Source organism: Engystomops pustulosus, chromosome 11, assembly GCF_040894005.1.
Source record: "Engystomops pustulosus chromosome 11, aEngPut4.maternal, whole genome shotgun sequence".
Lineage (NCBI taxonomy): Eukaryota > Metazoa > Chordata > Amphibia > Anura > Leptodactylidae > Engystomops > Engystomops pustulosus.
In genome coordinates this window covers 2,662,139-2,679,659 of record NC_092421.1, presented here as the reverse complement: position 1 = coordinate 2,679,659, position 17,521 = coordinate 2,662,139, and the positions used below count along the sequence as shown (strand labels likewise).

At 46.2% G+C, this 17,521-nt stretch overlaps 1 protein-coding gene across 3 annotated transcripts in view; it reads right to left on the bottom strand.

Annotated features, from left to right (window-relative positions):
• The window catches only part of LOC140105399 (ras association domain-containing protein 4-like), an 84,440-nt gene that overhangs the window by 33,684 nt on the left and 33,235 nt on the right, over positions 1-17,521 (bottom strand). For 2 of the 3 annotated variants that reach the window (XM_072129330.1, XM_072129331.1), the window contains exons 3-4: positions 8,544-8,623; positions 5,791-5,866 (exon numbers count right to left, since the gene is read on the bottom strand). In XM_072129330.1, the coding sequence (XP_071985431.1) occupies positions 5,791-5,866; positions 8,544-8,602 (135 nt within the window). In that variant the 5' untranslated portion in view covers positions 8,603-8,623. The remainder of the gene's footprint in view (positions 1-5,790; positions 5,867-8,543; positions 8,624-17,521) is intronic. The other variant, XM_072129332.1, reaches the window with a different exon arrangement.

Sequence of the window (17,521 nt, the reverse complement as noted above, 5' to 3'; positions counted from 1 at the left end):
AAATCCTCGCTGAGCACATCCTATCAGGAGGCAAATTACATACTATATACCACTAGATGTTATTGAGTGCCCCGTGTGCTGCATAAGATATACCCCGAGGTATCCTCCCGCTGCTGGTGTTGTGGAGGGAAAGAGGTGACTGAGGGCAATATGCGAGGTCGATCGTTACACAATGACTCTGTGGGGGTGTTACTACACCACCCCAGTATCTTACTGTCACTTAACAAATCCACTATCCGAGTCCTCCTAATTGTGGCCAGGGTGTGTATGCCTGTTGGCGCTCATCTGACCCCCCTAACTCATATCAATGGCTCAGCTGGAGAGTCTGTTGAATACAGATCCTTTAGTGCTTCCCTTTCCAGTCCTTTATATCTGAACCCCCCTCACCTTGTGAGCTACTCACTCGTGTTAATATTCTTGCTGTGCATCCAGGAGTTACTGGTATTCTGTGATATCTTTAGTTATGTATTGTCACTGTGGGGGAGATTTAGCATTCGGCAGGATTGTGAGCAGTTGTCTATGTGTTAGACTGGCAGTTTCCACCAGTCGGATTTATAGTCGGGTGTATGTGCCGTGTATCAGCTGTATGTGCTCTATGCCAATAGGCTGCACCAGTCGCACGTATGTGTAACATCTGCTCAATTTCTGCCTTTTTGCTATGTATTTGCACAGGAAATTATACCTCAAACGTAAAATAGAACAAAAACTTCAAAATTGAGCAAGTTTAAGAGAAATTTCCCCCTGTAGAAGCAATGGACCCACTTACACCACCTCCCACGTGATGTAGTTTTGGGATTACATTTGCCTTCTTTTGAAATTTCCCAGCTAATAATTGCGGCGTTGTTCGGCGCTGCACGCTCTGTGGTGTATTTTATCCGCCATTGTGTGGCTTGAGTTGTATTTTTTCGTCCCTAAAAAACCTGCAAAAATGATGTTTGCGCAAAAATTTGCGACAATTATACGCCAAGAAGCTACATACGAATAATGATAAATCTCCCCCTATGTCTTTTGCTTCTTGTCCATTTTGCTAACTTATTGCATTAATCTGGAAAATTTTGAATCTGGCTGCTTGTGAAGTGTCGGATTCTCCTGGTCAATAAGTTTGTTCCCCATTACCAAACAAACAAAAAATTTGTCTGTGGTTAGAATTATAAAATATACAGTTCCACCTTACATACAAATTCAACTTAAGAACAAACCTTCAGAACCTACCTTGTACGTAACCCGGGGACTGCCTGTATTCGTATTCATACAATTTACCCAGCAGTGACTACAGCGACCATTATTACCCTTTCACCCCGTTATTGTCCCTATTGCAATATTTTACATTTAGACTCATTTGAAGGTTTCTACAAAATGTTCACATATAGAGACATAAGCCACTATTGTATTGTAGATGTGCTGAGCCGTTCTGTGTACGTGTAGCCGTGATACGTGACGACGTGTGGCAGCGCACATTCACATCTCGCTGTCAGGTTCATGGTGGATCAGACAAGGAAAGGAAGGAAACAAGTGGCTGCAGCCGGTGAGAAGCTGGAAGTGCACCCCCTCCCTACACCCCCGGGGACATCACCTTCCTCACATCCTTGTCACAGCTGCTGCTATATTGGGAAACATTGCCGGGAGGCCGGCCGGCAGCTGCTATATAAAGGAGCCACAGTAACGAGCCGGACGACAGATCAGACACAACAAGAACTCACTGAAGGGACAGAGCCGGCACCAGGTAAGAGCCTTCCATTCATTGTCTATAACATTACACTATGTGGTGTGATACATTTCCAAAACGTGGTGGATGCAAATATCAAAAGGTAAATTTCACTACAAGGAAAAAGAACACAAAGACTCAAAAAACACTTTATGATTATAGTAACCGATTCACATACAAAGATGTAATAGAAGCCACCAGTCAGCAGGTTCTAGCGCACAGCACGTCAGCCAAAAAGAGAGACAATCGCTTCAGACATGTAGATTTTTGGGCAGACTGTTGGTTTTTATCCCATATATACGATTGGGACATACCTCAACATTTAATACAGGCAGTTCCCGGGTTACATACAAGATTTCCATAGGTTTGTTCTTAAGTTGAATCTATATGAAAATCGAAACTGTATATTTTATAATTATAGATCCAGACAAAAAAAAAAAAAATTTCAAAATTTTTTGCAGTAATTGGGCCAAGGATTATCCATAAATCTTCATTACAGACACCTTTCAGCTGATCACTGCAGCCTGGGACTATAGTAACATCCAGAGAGGTCACCAGAGGTCACAGGGGTCCATCTGTAACTAGGGGTCGTCTGTAAGTCGGGTGTCCTTAAGTAGGGGACAGCCTGTATATATATGATTGTGCTATTTGGGACATACCTCATTATATCTATGTCACCTGTATTTTAGAGCTGCTGTATTAATCCATATTATTATTTTATGTACTTTTTGCTTTTATACTTGTGTATCAATAAAATCGTCATTTTAAAATCTGCATTGCGGTTCTGCTAAAAAAAAATATACTATACTGGTGTGTGCCCCTTCTGCCAGGATTCGCTCTTGTTTTAGCTTCTTATGCCCTGGTTTTTACTAAAAAAAGGCTCATAAAATTATGCAAATATATGTTAATGACCCTGGAGCCTGCATTTGCATCCTTTATAAAGCCTTTTTTCTTAAAAACAAGGACATATAAAGCTTAAAGGGGACACACACAAGTATGCCAGTGCGCTCGGTTTATAATCCTTCATCCTGGTGGTAGATTTCCTTTAAAATCTCTGTAAATGTTGAGCTGTTTGGTTGTCACCCACTTCCTGAATGCTACATATGTTACTGAATGTAAAGCTAGATGCAGACGTATATGTTTCTCAGGCTACAGGACCTGTTATAGTCACCGTGTGTCACCGGATTATCTCATACATAACCATTTCCAAATGCTTTCTAATTGCACTCCACATATGAGGAAATACTCATCTTTATTTGTGTTCTTTGCAGCGATGAGATCTCGGCTCCTGACCTCCGTACAACAGCTGCCCACCATCCGCGAGGACACAGAGGTGAAAGCGCAGCATGAAAGAGTGGTGGCAGATACTTTGGTGGACGGTGGACTGGAGGATTATGTGAAGTCTATTCGGACACTGGCTCAGCCTTGCTCGGCAGTAACAGACCACGTGCAACTGAGACCAAGCAGATGTCAGCGAAGAACTCGCTTTAGACACAAATCGTCGCTGAGGGTCTGTGACAGCAAAGTTCTGGCGGCTTCACAGGAATCCACTTGCAGTTCCGGCCCGATTTGTCTTCAAAGTCTTACTGACCCCATAGCGTGGCTGTACAGAGGGAGCGGGAAAGAGAACCAGGAGCTGGAGACGTCTCGCCGCACCCTCCCTCCTAAACTACGGCACACCAACAAAGCCCCGGACGCAGCAAGCAGGACACAACACAGAGGACTTCACACTGCGCAGGACACGGAGAACCGGAGACATCTCAGCGCAAGGGGCGAGAAAATCCAACATCCCGATCCAGGATTTCCTGTTATATACGAGTTCTAATCGGCACAATGTACATTTCCATCCTATGGCAGCTATTTGTGTTTTAATAAATTATATTTAAATATTTATTCTTATTAATCGTTGGCTGCATCATTAATATAGCGTGAATAATAACTGGTCCTAAAGCTTTCTGTGGGGCTTTCCCCTATCCTAAACACATATCTTCTAACCATTAAAGGGGTTGTCCACTTTCAGGAAATAAATATCATTGTTAGGCTACATTCACACGGCCGTAGGGGGGACGTAGATACGGGCGATGTATATACACCGTATATATGCCCCCATAGAAAGCAGTGGGCACACGGCACCATATGGGAGCGGTACGGTGCGCCATACATCTCTATGGAGAGGGGCGGGGGATGAGCAGCATTCACCCCTGCTCCTCTCCCCGGCGCCAATGTGTGCCCACCGTGCTTCGGTACGGTGGGCACCCGTGTGTGCGAATATAGCCTTAGGCTACATTCACACTATGTATGCCCGCCGTATCGTAGTACAGGCTCATACATCGGTGCCAGGGAGAGGAGCCCCTCTCCATAGAGTAACATAGGACCCGGTGCTGTATTAGAAACATAGGACATGTCCTATCTCTCTACGGGCTACGGAACGGTACAGTGCGGCACCATACCACTCCCGTACAGAGCCGCAATGCCATAGAAGTGTATGGGCGACGTATATACACCGGATATACCTCAGCCGTATACACGTCCCCCATATGTGTGTGTGAATGTAGCCTTAGTGTAATGAAAAGTTATATTCTTAGTTTTCTGTTATTCAATAGGAAGAATAATTCCCACTTCCTGTGTATAACCACCGCTCCCTGGTCATGTGATGTCACACAGGTGCACAGCTTGTTACAACACACAGGTCAAGCAGGGGTCTGGAAAACTGTGAGGAATTGGTAAAGAAAATATATCGGAAAACTGTATAACTTTTCATTAACCCCTTAATGACCAGGTTTTAATTTTTCACTCCCCACCTTAAAAAATCCATAACTTTAGAATTTTTGTATTTATTTTTGATGTCTGGATAACAAACATTATTTTATTTATTACTTTATTACTCTTATTTATTACTTTATTCTTTGGGTCGGTGCAATCACGAGATACTGTATATGCAGAGGTTCTTTAATGTTTTCATACATTTACAAAAATGTAAAAAATTCTCCATTTTGCCATCTACTGGCGCTAATAACTTTTTCATACTTAGGTGTACGGACTTTGTGGTGTCATTTCCGATGACATTTTCATTTTGAGGACTGTATGGGCTTTTGTATATAATTTTCAAAATGTCAAAAAGTGGCATTTTCAACTTTGAGCGCTATTTTCCGTTACAGGGTTAAACGCCGGTAATAATCGTTATTATATTTTGAATCGGACATTTTGGGACGCGCGATACCCGACTTGTATAGGATTCTTACTGTTTATATTATATCAGTTTTAGGGAAAGGGGGTGATTAGAATTTTTATGTTTTTTTTTTTTTTTATTTTTTTTACTATTTTTCAGACCCCCCTGAGGTACTTTAACCCTAGGTTGTCTGATTGATCCTACCATATACTGCCATACTACAGTGTGAAAGTCTATGGAGATTTTACATGTCATCTATTATGATGTGCAAATTGCACATTATAATACATTATGTGAAACAAGGCAGTCTGTGGTCTTTGTAGGACCCTAGGCTGTCATAGCAAGTTACATGGTTTACCCCCCTGTTTGGGTGCCAGCACCGACCATGGGTGTTAGCAGTGGGTGTTTGCTGCAGCCCACCTGGCTTGTAAGCCCTCTCTGTCCTCCTGCTCCGCGCCGCACTATTACGGCACACGCCGATAAGCGTTAAACAAACAATCAATTACTTGCTGAAGGTTGACCCCTTTAAAATAGTTTTTGCATCCCCCATATTCTGGAACTTTCTACCATAACCTTCAGGCTTATAGTTAAAGGTTGGGAATTTGAAAACAAGGAAGGGCATTAAAGTCTCTGGTACATTTATCAACTTGTAATTAATACGTCTTTTCTAACATAACCTGAAAGCCCAGATGTTCAGAGACCTCATTGCAATGTTCTGTCACCCAGAGTTTCCACTAACCCCCCCCCCCCCTTTAGATTGGGAGACCTGGGGGACAGGGTCCTTCTTCCAGTTCAGTCTATTTTTGTGGTCATTTTTACTATTCTGTATGTGAACTCCTACTCAGATTTATAGCACTATGGAATTATTTCTGCTCTAACTAATGCAAAAATGTAGATAAAAACGATGTGTACTTACCTCATGATGTCGTAACTGGAAGCTCTTCCCTTCGTGATAGCAGTTGTAGGTTCTCAGAAGAGACAAGAGCTCGGACCTAAGGCATAAGGATGTGTAATGAGCTGCAGCCAGTGACGTCATAGATGCAAATACTCAGCAATTACAAAAAAACATTCAACCCCAAATAGATTTCATGTTTTTGTAATGAGTGTGGGGGGGGGGGCAGGATATTCGGTAATTTACCAGCGTACAGCTATTAAAAGTTCTGCTCTGCTTTCCTGTTATTCTCATCTTTATCCCAATGTACATTGATAAAACTGGCCTAGTTGGTGTTGAAAAATCTGCAAAATCTTCTATTTTTTAAAACTTAAAACCCTAATTAAGTTGACGCATAGTACAGTACTTTATAATGTATGCGGTAATGGTGGTAGCCCACACTTGTAGCGGGCCCATGGCACCCAAACCACCCACCAAATTCTATACTCAGAAGGACCATCACAGATCCTTTTAAATCTGTTCCTGCTCTCAATACACATAAAAGGTCCTCCAAAGGTCCAGAAACCACAGATTTAAAGCAGGAAGAAAAGGCCGTGCCCCCAAGAAGCTTGACCCTAGTACCATATGTAGGTAGTGGATTCCGGACTATAATATGCATAAAGCCCATGGGCCAGGGCAGGGGTAATACATCACACAGCGCGTATAATAGGTAAGCAACTGCTGCCATTTAGGCCAACAATCACGTTCACAATGTTCACCACTTCATCACTTCCGGAATCAGAAGCCACAGAGACCAGAGAACCAGCACTTGAACATTTACCTCTATGGAGGTCCCCAACATCCATAGAGGTAAATTTTGGTTATTTAATCTTGTTTGGGTTAAGGGTTTGGTATTGGAAAAACAATTTTATCATAGAAATATATTTTACCGCCAAAGGCCCTTGTATATCAGAGGTTGCGGTGTTAAAAAAACAGACATAATTTCCTGATTGTTTATTTTGTATTACCGTATATACTGTAATATAAGCAGAGCTTTTAGCACAAAAAAATGTGCTGAAAAATACTAACTCGGCTTCTACTCGAGTCTATAAAATTTTAAAAATGTGTACTTGCCTTCTGACGCCCCCTGGCAGGTCCTTTTCTATCCAATCGCTGCTCCGGCTTCGAGTCCCATAACACATAACACTGTTATATCAGAGAGCGACTGATGTCACGGCATGAGAGAAGCCAGAGCATCGATGGAACCATCCGGGGGAACGTCAGAAGGCGTATACTGGAGGGGGGGGGCAGGGGCTGACTGGCTATATATTGGGGGCATGAGCTGGCAGGCTATATATTGGTGGCAGGGGCTGGCAGGCTATATATTGGGGGCAGGGGCTGGCAGGCTATATATTGGGGGCATGAGCTGGCAGGCAATATATATTGGGGGCATGAGCTGGCAGGCAATATATATTGGGGGCATGAGCTGGCAGGCAATATATATTGGGGGCATGAGCTGGCAGGCAATATATATTGGGGGCATGAGCTGGCAGGCAATATATATTGGGGGCATGAGCTGGCAGGCAATATATATTGGGGGCATGAGCTGGCAGGCAATATATATTGGGGGCATGAGCTGGCAGGCAATATATTGGGGGCATGAGCTGGCAGGCTATATATTGGGGGCATGAGCTGGCAGGCTATATATTGGGGGCATGAGCTGGCAGGCTATATATTGGGGGCATGAGCTGGTAGGCTATATATTGGGGGCATGAGCTGGCAGGCTATATATTGGGGGCATGAGCTGGCAGGCTTCATATTGGGGGCATGAGCTGGCAGGCTATATATTGGGGGCATGAGCTGGCAGGCTATATATTGGGGGCAGGGGCTGGCAGGTTATATAATGGGGGCATGAGCTGGCAGGATATATATTGGGGGAATGAGCTGGCAGGCTTTATATTGGGGGCAGGGGCTGGCAGGCTATATATTGGGGGCAGGGGCTGGCAGGCTATATATTGGGGGCAGGGGCTGGCAGGCTATATATTGGGGGCAGGGGCTGGCAGGATATATATTGGGGGAATGAGCTGGCAGGCTTTATATTGGGGGCAGGGGCTGGCAGGCTATATATTGGGGGCAGGGGCTGGCAGGCTATATATTGGGGGCAGGGGCTGGCAGGCTATATATTGGGGGCAGGGGCTGGCAGGCTATATATTGGGGGCAGGGGCTGGCAGGCTATATATTGGGGGCAGGGGCTGGCAGGCTATATATTGGGGGCAGGGACTGGCAGGCTATATATTGGGGGCAGGGGCTGGCAGGTTATATATTGGGGGCATGAGCTGGCAGGCTATATATTGGGGGCATGAGCTGGCAGGCTATATATTGGGGGCATGAGCTGGAAGGCTATATATTGGGGGCATGAGCTGGCAGGCTATATATTGGGGGCATGAGCTGGCAGGCTATATATTGGGGGCAGGGGCTGGCAGGTTATATATTGGGGGCATGAGCTGGCAGGTTATATATTGGGGGCATGAGCTGGCAGGCTATATATTGGGGGCATGAGCTGGCAGGCTTTATATTGGGGGCATGAGCTGGCAGGCTTTATATTGGGGGCATGAGCTGGCAGGCTATATATTGGGGGCAGGGGCTGGCATGATATATATTGGGGGCATGAGCTGGCAGGCTATATATTGGGGGCATAAGCTGGCAGGCTACATATATGGGGCATGTTTGTTAAAATTAAGTACCTCGGCTTATACTATATACACTTTAATTACAGTACAATGCAGGAAACAGGTTACCTTAATATGCACCTGTTGCTGCTGATCTTCACATACAGTTGTGATTCACCATCACCCATTTCTGGATCACCTACAAGTTCCTGTAATAAATTAGAATTATAATATAAATAATAATTAAACTATATTTTTATTATAACATATAGCAAACCCTTAGGAACAGCAATCATAGTATATCAAATCTATACTGGGTTGTTACACATTACTGTAATTCTAAATTTATTCCTAACAGGTTTAGACATTACATCATACATGACCTACATTTACAGTTTAAAAAGGGCCTGGAGAGGCCTTAATACTTTCACTTCATACTGTAATAATAATAATTCCTTTATTTATATAGCGCACACATATAACGCAGCGCTGCACAGACCTGGTCATATCAGTCCCTGATCATACCTACCAGTATGTTTTGGAATGTGGGAGGAAACCGGAGGGCCCGGAGGAAACCCACCCAAACACTGCATTAGTCATATTAATAATGTTCTTGATACACAGGGAGCCGCGATGTTAGGTTTAAATGCCCCGGTTGAAGCTTCCCAAGCACGACACAGAAAACGCGAGAGTCTTCCACTGGAGGGGCTGGACACCACCTCATGCAGCCTTTCCTAGCATATGCCACCGTATCATTCTCCAAGAAAGGATACTTTATTTTCATGACTCTAAGAATGAGAATTTTCCATTTGGAACTTCTGAATGAGTCTGGATTCTCATGAACAGGGAATACCTTCCACTTTCTCTCCAAGCCCCTGGAACACGACTTCTCTTACAGAACCTTGTCCTTTTTCTTCCACTATAAATCCAAAGTTGCTCCGACCAACTTTACCAAGTGGTTGGGATCCTCTGCCGGGAATAATGATCTTCATGGTTTATCCTCCTCTAATCTAACCCAATTTCTCCCGACTCAGTCTGAATTATCTGGAAGTCCATGGGGAGTCTGGGGATCTGAATTGCGTACCTCTTCCTGTATAAAGGACCGTATGGTCCCATATAGGGCTGACTGATGCTGAGAAATCATAGGTTGTATACATATATACATGTTGAATACACGATGGCTTAGGATGTGAGGCAGGAAGACCATCCCCACAGATTTTACATTCACAGTTTTTAGTTTAACTCATGGATTTCACACTAAGGGTTTCCTCCCTCTAAAAGAAGAGATCATCAGAACCAGTTTAACTTCATAGCACAAAAAGACGTACCTGTATGGGGGGTATGAAGAGGGGGGCAGCTATGGCTCGCCTGATGAAGGCTCATGTACCGAGCCCAAACTAATTTTTACTAATTACAATAAATATCAAAAGTCAGAATCACTCCTGACTGTCTGAAGTTTTATGGTTGAGCGCCCGATCCGCTCCCTTCTGTTTTTGGGTTTCTCCCAGGAGCAGCTACAGGAAGGGCGGGGGCCTCACGGACGCCTGTCCTCAGACCTCCTCCACCACCGCGTATGGGGTACCTGGGAACTTCTATTCCCCCTCTTGCCTGAATATCACTGAGCCAAAGAACCACACAGAGGTTCTCCTGGGTCCCCACCAGGAGACAGGAAACCATTGAAGGCAAAGGGGGGATGGGCAAAGACCTGGATTTCCTGTGCCCAGGGGCAGACCCTTTCTCTGGTTGGCTGCTGTCATGGTGAGAGGAGGAAAAGGGTATTTCAGATAGTATTTCCAATTTATTCTAATGTGACTAGTAATGAGTTTTAAAAACCTTAAAGGAAATATACCTTCAAATCGAGCATTATAAACCAGGGACACTTACCCATAGATCCAGGCACTATGACTGTGGTAATCTTTTTATATTTGCTATCCATGGCCTCCTTCCTTCTAATGCCAACTATTAAAATGATAATAAAGCACCAAAACTGCTCTATCAGAACAACTCTATGAGCTATAGCTTCACATGCTGTTACACTGCACAGGAGCACTTTCCCCCTCCCACTGTGTAAGATTACTGGGATGGGGGGCAAAGGAACAGGGGATGGAGAAGCCATGCTCCTGCACAGTGTTACAGCCTGTAAAGGCAGAACAAGGAGGGGCTCTGGTAAGACCTCCTAGAGCCCTTCCGGCTTATTAGTATAATTTTAAAAGTTGATTTTAGAAGGTAAAACTGTAAAACTGTGTCTGACACTTAAACATAATTTGGCAGTTGTGGATTCTGTCAAGGTTGTTAATGATAAAACTGGCACGTGACAAGTCATAGTCTGGGGGTCTGACAACTGGGACCCTCATAGGTCACAACTTCATCATAAATGAAATGACAGCCATGCATGCTCGCTATTAGGCTCAGTCAATGGGGCTGATGGAGGTGGCCAGTGCAGTTTGGCCATCGGTCTCTCTCATACACTTTGTATTCTCTTATCTACCATCAGGTCAGATCAGAGTGAACTTTAATCATTACACTCATTAATCTGTAATTTATTGCGTTGTTGAGAAGGGAATTTCCTGCATATGAATTCTCTGTATCCACTGTTCTTTATCTGAACTATTTACCTTTGTATCCCTCATTTTTGGTAAATGACGATTTTAGCTTCTGGAGGCCTTCAATCCCGAATTCTATGATAGATTTGCCCAGTTTCATGTAGATGCCGGACCTATAGCAAGTTTATTACTCAACGTCCATTTCTGTCTTCCAGTTCAATGGGCTTCAAGTCAATCTGTTGTTTCATTGTATTCTTCCAGTTTGGTGTCAAACAGTTTAAATAGTTTAAGCTACTTGGCACAACAATTGGGTCTGAGAACCAGAAGAAAAAACAACTAACCAGAAGAACAACCAGAACAAATCAAGGTCCAGGTGATGCAACACTTGAAGAAGTCAATGGAATAGAAGAAGATTCTAAAATCTCCACTGCCGGCGATAGACAGACGGAAAACACTTATCCCATCGCTAGACAAAGAATCCATTCCCGGATATTCTATCCTCACACCTCAGTAAATAACAAGTTAATCCATCAGTACTTCACACACCAGGCTTACTGCTCGGGTATCTGGGTCGGGTATGGACCACAGCATGTCCCAGGTCTGGTGAAATAGCTGCAGACTTTTGGCACATGAGTTGGAGCTGCACCCCAATGCAGGCATTTTGGAAAGATGTAACAAACTTCTTCACAAGTATTTTACCAACCCCAATATCACACTCCCCTGAGACATGTTCATTCTTCCTAATTCCTGAAGAAGCCTGGACCCATTACCAAATAATATTCTTCCAAGAAACATTATTTCTGGCCCGGAAATGGATAGCGCTGAGGTGTTCTGCTCCTAATACTCCCCCCCCCCCCCACCCTCAGTATGTGGAAGTTGCAGGTGAACCAAATATTGGCATATGAAATTATTTAAAAGCACAGACAGAAACCAGGTAAATTCGACCAAATACGGGTGTAAGGTGCAACTCGCCAAACACCAACTACTCTCCCCCTAGATTTAGAAGGGCTAAGAGGATATAAATCGGATCGGAGGACATGTACAACCACCATGTAATAGCACACATCATTGAACAGAACATTGGATCATTTCGCGAGGTACACGAAGATATAGACAATGCTGTTATGTGTATAAGAGGAGGGAGAGCCTGAGCCATAGACCTAGGGACATGTGGTCCTGTAGTGTGGATTACCCAATGGCGGATTACTGGAAGGCAGACAGTGGCACAAGTCTTCTCTCAGAAACACAAGCTATATACCAGTACAGACATTCCCCTACTTAAGGACAACTGGCTTATAGAAGGCCCCTAGTTACAGACGGACCCCTCTGCCCGCTGTGACCTCTGGTGACCCCTCTGCCCGCTGTGACCTCTGGTGACCCCTCTGCCCGCTGTGACCTCTGGTGACCTCCTTGGTCAAATTGCAGCTAAAATTTTGAAACTCCAATCGTCACTGGGACTAAAATTTTTTTTGTCTGGATCTACAATTATAAAATATACAGTTTCGATTTACATACGAATGCAACTTAAGAACAAACCAATGGACCCTATCTTGTAGGTAACCCGGGGACTGCCTGTACTGAATCACTCAGCAGCGTCAAACTGTATTCATATGTTTTAATGTTATTTTGTTATATAATGTTTATAATGTTGATGTAAAAATTCTGGTAATGCCTGAAAAACGGAACCTCCGATACAATGTGCTGATGTTTTGCATTCTGAATATCCAATAAAAAGCTTAAAAAATAAGACAAAGGAAATCTACCATCAAATTCCATCATGATAAACCAGGGACACTTACTCATAGATCCAGACATTGTGGCCCACATTTACTAAGGCGCTTGCGCAGGTTTTCTGTTGGACTTTGCAGGTTCTTTTCAGTTGTGGCCAATCGTTTTGTGGCGCGGCTGCACTATTCTTCATGAAACACAAATTTCCGCACTGAAATGGGCGTTACATTTATCATACAAAGTCCCACAGAAGTGTGCCACAAGCCCTATGTGAAAGGTGCACCAAAAAAAAATGTTGAAGCAGTGCAGGGGGGGGGGGGTTGTCATGCAGAAATCCTGAATCTGGCGCACCCTGCACTATACACAGGCAAAATGCATATGGTACAGACTGCACCGATTTTAGAACATGTGAGCCTGTGACTGTGGTATCTTCTTATATTTGTTTTGCATGGTCCTAAAACGAACTTTTAAATTATGTTAATGTACCACAGACCCTCTGTGCTGTAGCTGCACAAGCTGTTACACCGTCTCATCCTCCCCTTTTCTCCCTTCTCTTTCTTTTATTCTTTATTTTTTTATATAGCGCCTACAGATTCCGTAGCGCAGCACAGAGCGGCCAAATCAGTCCCTGTCCCCATGGGGCTCACAATCTAATCAACCTACCAGTATGTTTTGGAGTGTGGGAGGAAGCCGGAGGACCTGGAGGAAACCCACACTACCACAGAGAGAACATACAAACTCTTTGCAGATGTTGACCTGGGTGGGATTTGAACCCAGGACGCTGCAAGGCTGTAATGCTAACTACTGAGTCACTGTGCCACCTGTAGCACCTGTGCCTGCTGTAATCCACACAGTAGGAGGGGGATAGTGCTGAGGGAGCAGGGGGAGGTATGAGACAATTTTAAAGAGAAGCTACAGCACCGAGGAGGAAGGGGGGGGGGGGGGGTGGAAACACCTCCTTCTGGCGAATTAGCATAATTATAAGAGTTGATTTTAGAAGGAATGCAAGCATACTCAACAAATATGAGAATATTACCACAGTCACACTTGATATTGATGGTTGATTTTCTTCTACAAAATTAAGAATTTTTTTTCATTGAAAAAAACTATTAGACACCTAAATTGGATTCTGCAGCCATTAAAATAATATATTTATAGAAGACGTGTAAAGAACGTTGAGGTGTAAACATTTTGTAGCAGATTGTTACATTCGGCTGTAAACATGTTATGACGGATGGGTCTACGATAAAGTTGTAATCTGAGACGTTATAATATTTACTCACTAAAACATCTTGCGGGAGTGACCTGCACAGAATCGCTGCTTTCACTTCTCCGGGAGATATCAGGGCGATGATATGGAGCTGCTCTCGCTGCTGCTGGTGTCCTGGATCACAGTTTATGTTACAACTGGAACACGCGGTGAGAATTTCTAACCTCATTCTAGGCTTAAAACAGTCAACCATGCTGACGGGTTCCCTACTGTATGTCAGTTATATGTATGTATAGCAATGGAGACTTCATTTCAACAGGTCATAGGTTAAATTAGACAAAGATAGGTTGATGAACAACAGTAATACAGACAGGGGGGGGGGGATAATCCACTGAGGCAGTAATACAGACTGGGGGGGGGGGGATAATCCACTTTAGCTTTTCCCTCTCTAGCTAATAATATAAAACAAACACAATGGCAGTCTTTACCTTCAGGCCTGCTTTACGCACAGCAGCACCTCTAGCTCTGGTCAGAGGGACCCTCCCATGGTGCAGCTCTGGTCAGAGAGACCCTCCCATGGTGCAGCTCTGGTCAGAGAGACCCTCCCATGGTGTAGCTCTGGTCAGAGGGACCCTCCCATGGTGCAGCTCTGGTCAGTGAGACCCTCCCATGGTGCAGCTCTGGTCAGAGAGACCCTCCCGTGGTGCAGCTCTGGTCAGAGAGAACCTCCCATGGTGCAGCTCTGGTCAGAGAGACCTTCCCGTGGTGCAGCTCTGGTCAGAGGGACCCTCCCATGGTGCAGCTCTGGCCAGAGAGAACCTCCCGTGGTGCAGCTCTGGTCAGAGAGACCCTCCCATGGTGCAGCTCTGGTCAGAGAGACCCTCCCGTGGTGCAGCTCTGGTCAGTGAGACCCTCCCGTGGTGCAGCTCTGGTCAGTGAGACCCTCCCGTGGTGCAGCTCTGGTCAGAGAGACCCTCCTGTGGTGCAGCTCTGGTCAGAGAGAACCTCCCATGGTGCAGCTCTGGTCATTGAGACCCTCCCATGGTGCAGCTCTGGTCAGAGAGACCCTCCCGTGGTGCAGCTCTGGTCAGAGAGACCCTCCCGTGGTGCAGCTCTGGTCAGAGAGACCCTCCCGTGGTGCAGCTCTGGTCAGTGAGACCCTCCCGTGGTGCAGCTCTGGTCAGAGAGACCCTCCTGTGGTGCAGCTCTGGTCAGTGAGACCCTCCCATGGTGCAGCTCTGGTCAGAGAGACCCTCCCATGGTGCAGCTCTGGTCAGAGAGAACCTCCCATGGTGCAGCTCTGGTCAGTGAGACCCTCCCGTGGTGCAGCTCTGGTCAGAGAGACCCTCCCATGGTGCAGCTCTGGTCAGAGAGACCCTCCCGTGGTGCAGCTCTGGTCAGAGAGACCCTCCCGTGGTGCAGCTCTGGTCAGTGAGACCCTCCCGTGGTGCAGCTCTGGTCAGAGAGACCCTCCCATGGTGCAGCTCTGGCCAGAGAGAACCTCCCGTGGTGCAGCTCTGGTCAGAGAGACCCTCCCATGGTGCAGCTCTGGTCAGAGAGACCCTCCCATGGTGCAGCTCTGGTCAGAGAGAACCTCCCATGGTGCAGCTCTGGTCATTGAGACCCTCCCATGGTGCAGCTCTGGTCAGAGAGAACCTCCCGTGGTGCAGCTCTGGTCATTGAGACCCTCCCATGGTGCAGCTCTGGTCAGAGAGAACCTCCCATGGTGCAGCTCTGGTCAGAGAGACCTCCCGTGGTGCAGCTCTGGTCAGTGAGACCCTCCCATGGTGCAGCTCTGGTCAGAGAGAACCTCCCATGGTGCAGCTCTGGTCAGAGAGACCCTCCCGTGGTGCAGCTCTGGTCAGAGAGACCTCCCGTGGTGCAGCTCTGGTCAGTGAGACCCTCCCATGGTGCAGCTCTGGTCAGAGAGACCTCCCGTGGTGCAGCTCTGGTCAGTGAGACCCTCCCATGGTGCAGCTCTGGTCAGAGAGAACCTCCCATGGTGCAGCTCTGGTCAGAGAGACCTTCCCGTGGTGCAGCTCTGGTCAGTGAGACCCTCCCATGGTGCAGCTCTGGTCAGAGAGACCCTCCCGTGGTGCCGCTCTGGTCAGTGAGACCCTCCCGTGGTGCCGCTCTGGTCAGTGAGACCCTCCCGTGGTGCAGCTCTGGTCAGAGAGGCCCTCCCGTGGTGCAGCTCTGGTCAGAGAGACCCTCCCATGGTGCAGCTCTGGTCAGTGAGACCCTCCCATGGTGCAGCTCTGGTCAGTGAGACCCTCCCATTGTGCAGCTCTGGTCAAAGAGACCCTCCCATTGTGCAGCTCTGGTCAAAGAGACCCTCCCATTGTGCAGCTCTGGTCAAAGAGACCTCCCATGGTGCAGCTCTGGTCAGAGAGACCCTCCCATGGTGCAGCTCTGGTCAGAGAGACCCTCCCATGGTGCAGCTCTGGTCAGAGAGACCCTCCCATGGTGCAGCTCTGGTCAGAGAGACCCTCCCATGGTGCAGCTCTGGTCAGAGAGACCCTCCCGTGGTGCAGCTCTGGTCAGAGAGACCCTCCCGTGGTGCAGCTCTGGTCAGAGAGACCCTCCCGTGGTGCAGCTCTGGTCAGTGAGACCCTCCCATGGTGCAGCTCTGGTCAGTGAGACCCTCCCATGGTGCAGCTCTGGTCAGAGAGAACCTCCCATGGTGCAGCTCTGGTCAGAGAGAACCTCCCATGGTGCAGCTCTGGTCAGAGAGACCCTCCCATGGTGCAGCTCTGGTCAGAGAGACCTCCCATGGTGCAACAAAGCCCTGGTCCAGGTGCGGGCTAACAAGCTGCATTTAGGTTGCCCCAGAACTTGTATTAATCATCAATGGCCATCCCCTACCAAGCATAGGAGAAAAACCTAGCTGGAATCTAGATGCCATTGATGACCATTTTTATGTCTTCTACGAAAAGAGGACAGTAGAGTAGTAGAGGCGTCAGTAGAGGTGGGTGACATCTAAGTTGTGTCCATGACCATAGCCAACATGCAAAGTTTGACTTCACAATCTAAGGGTGTATTTAAATCAGTGTTTTTTTTTCGCATTAGTGATTTTTTACTGAAGCCGTTTCAGCTTATCGACATGTACAGATTGGTTTTATCCTCCTTTCTCTGATTCCATACTGAGCCATTCCTCTCAATGGGCTTTTTCACACTTCAGTTTTAGGAGCCCTTAAGTACATTATTCAGTCCTCATGAGAAAATACAGAGAAACTCCAGCAGACTGATTGACACCCTTACATGGCGGACACCATTCAATGCTGTAGCCGGTGACCGGAGGTGCTCAGCATGCCCTGCCTCTGTATACACCACAGCACTGATGGGAGATGGCACCGGCGAAGGCTGGTTATAGGTTTTAGATTAAACCCGGAGAATCCCTTTAAGGAGATGAAGACGTCACAGTGTTTGTTACAGCGTCATCAGGATACCGATTCTCTTTATAGATCGCACAAAGAGCCTTTAGGGGCTTTCTCCCGTAGGAGATAAAGTCTCTCTTCCTGACCAATTTTCCCATCTAACCATGTAAGAGTGTTTGGTAGAAATTCACAATGTAAATCATAAAAAGCAGCGCAAAGGAGGGCAAGATGCTCAAATGCAATGAGCTT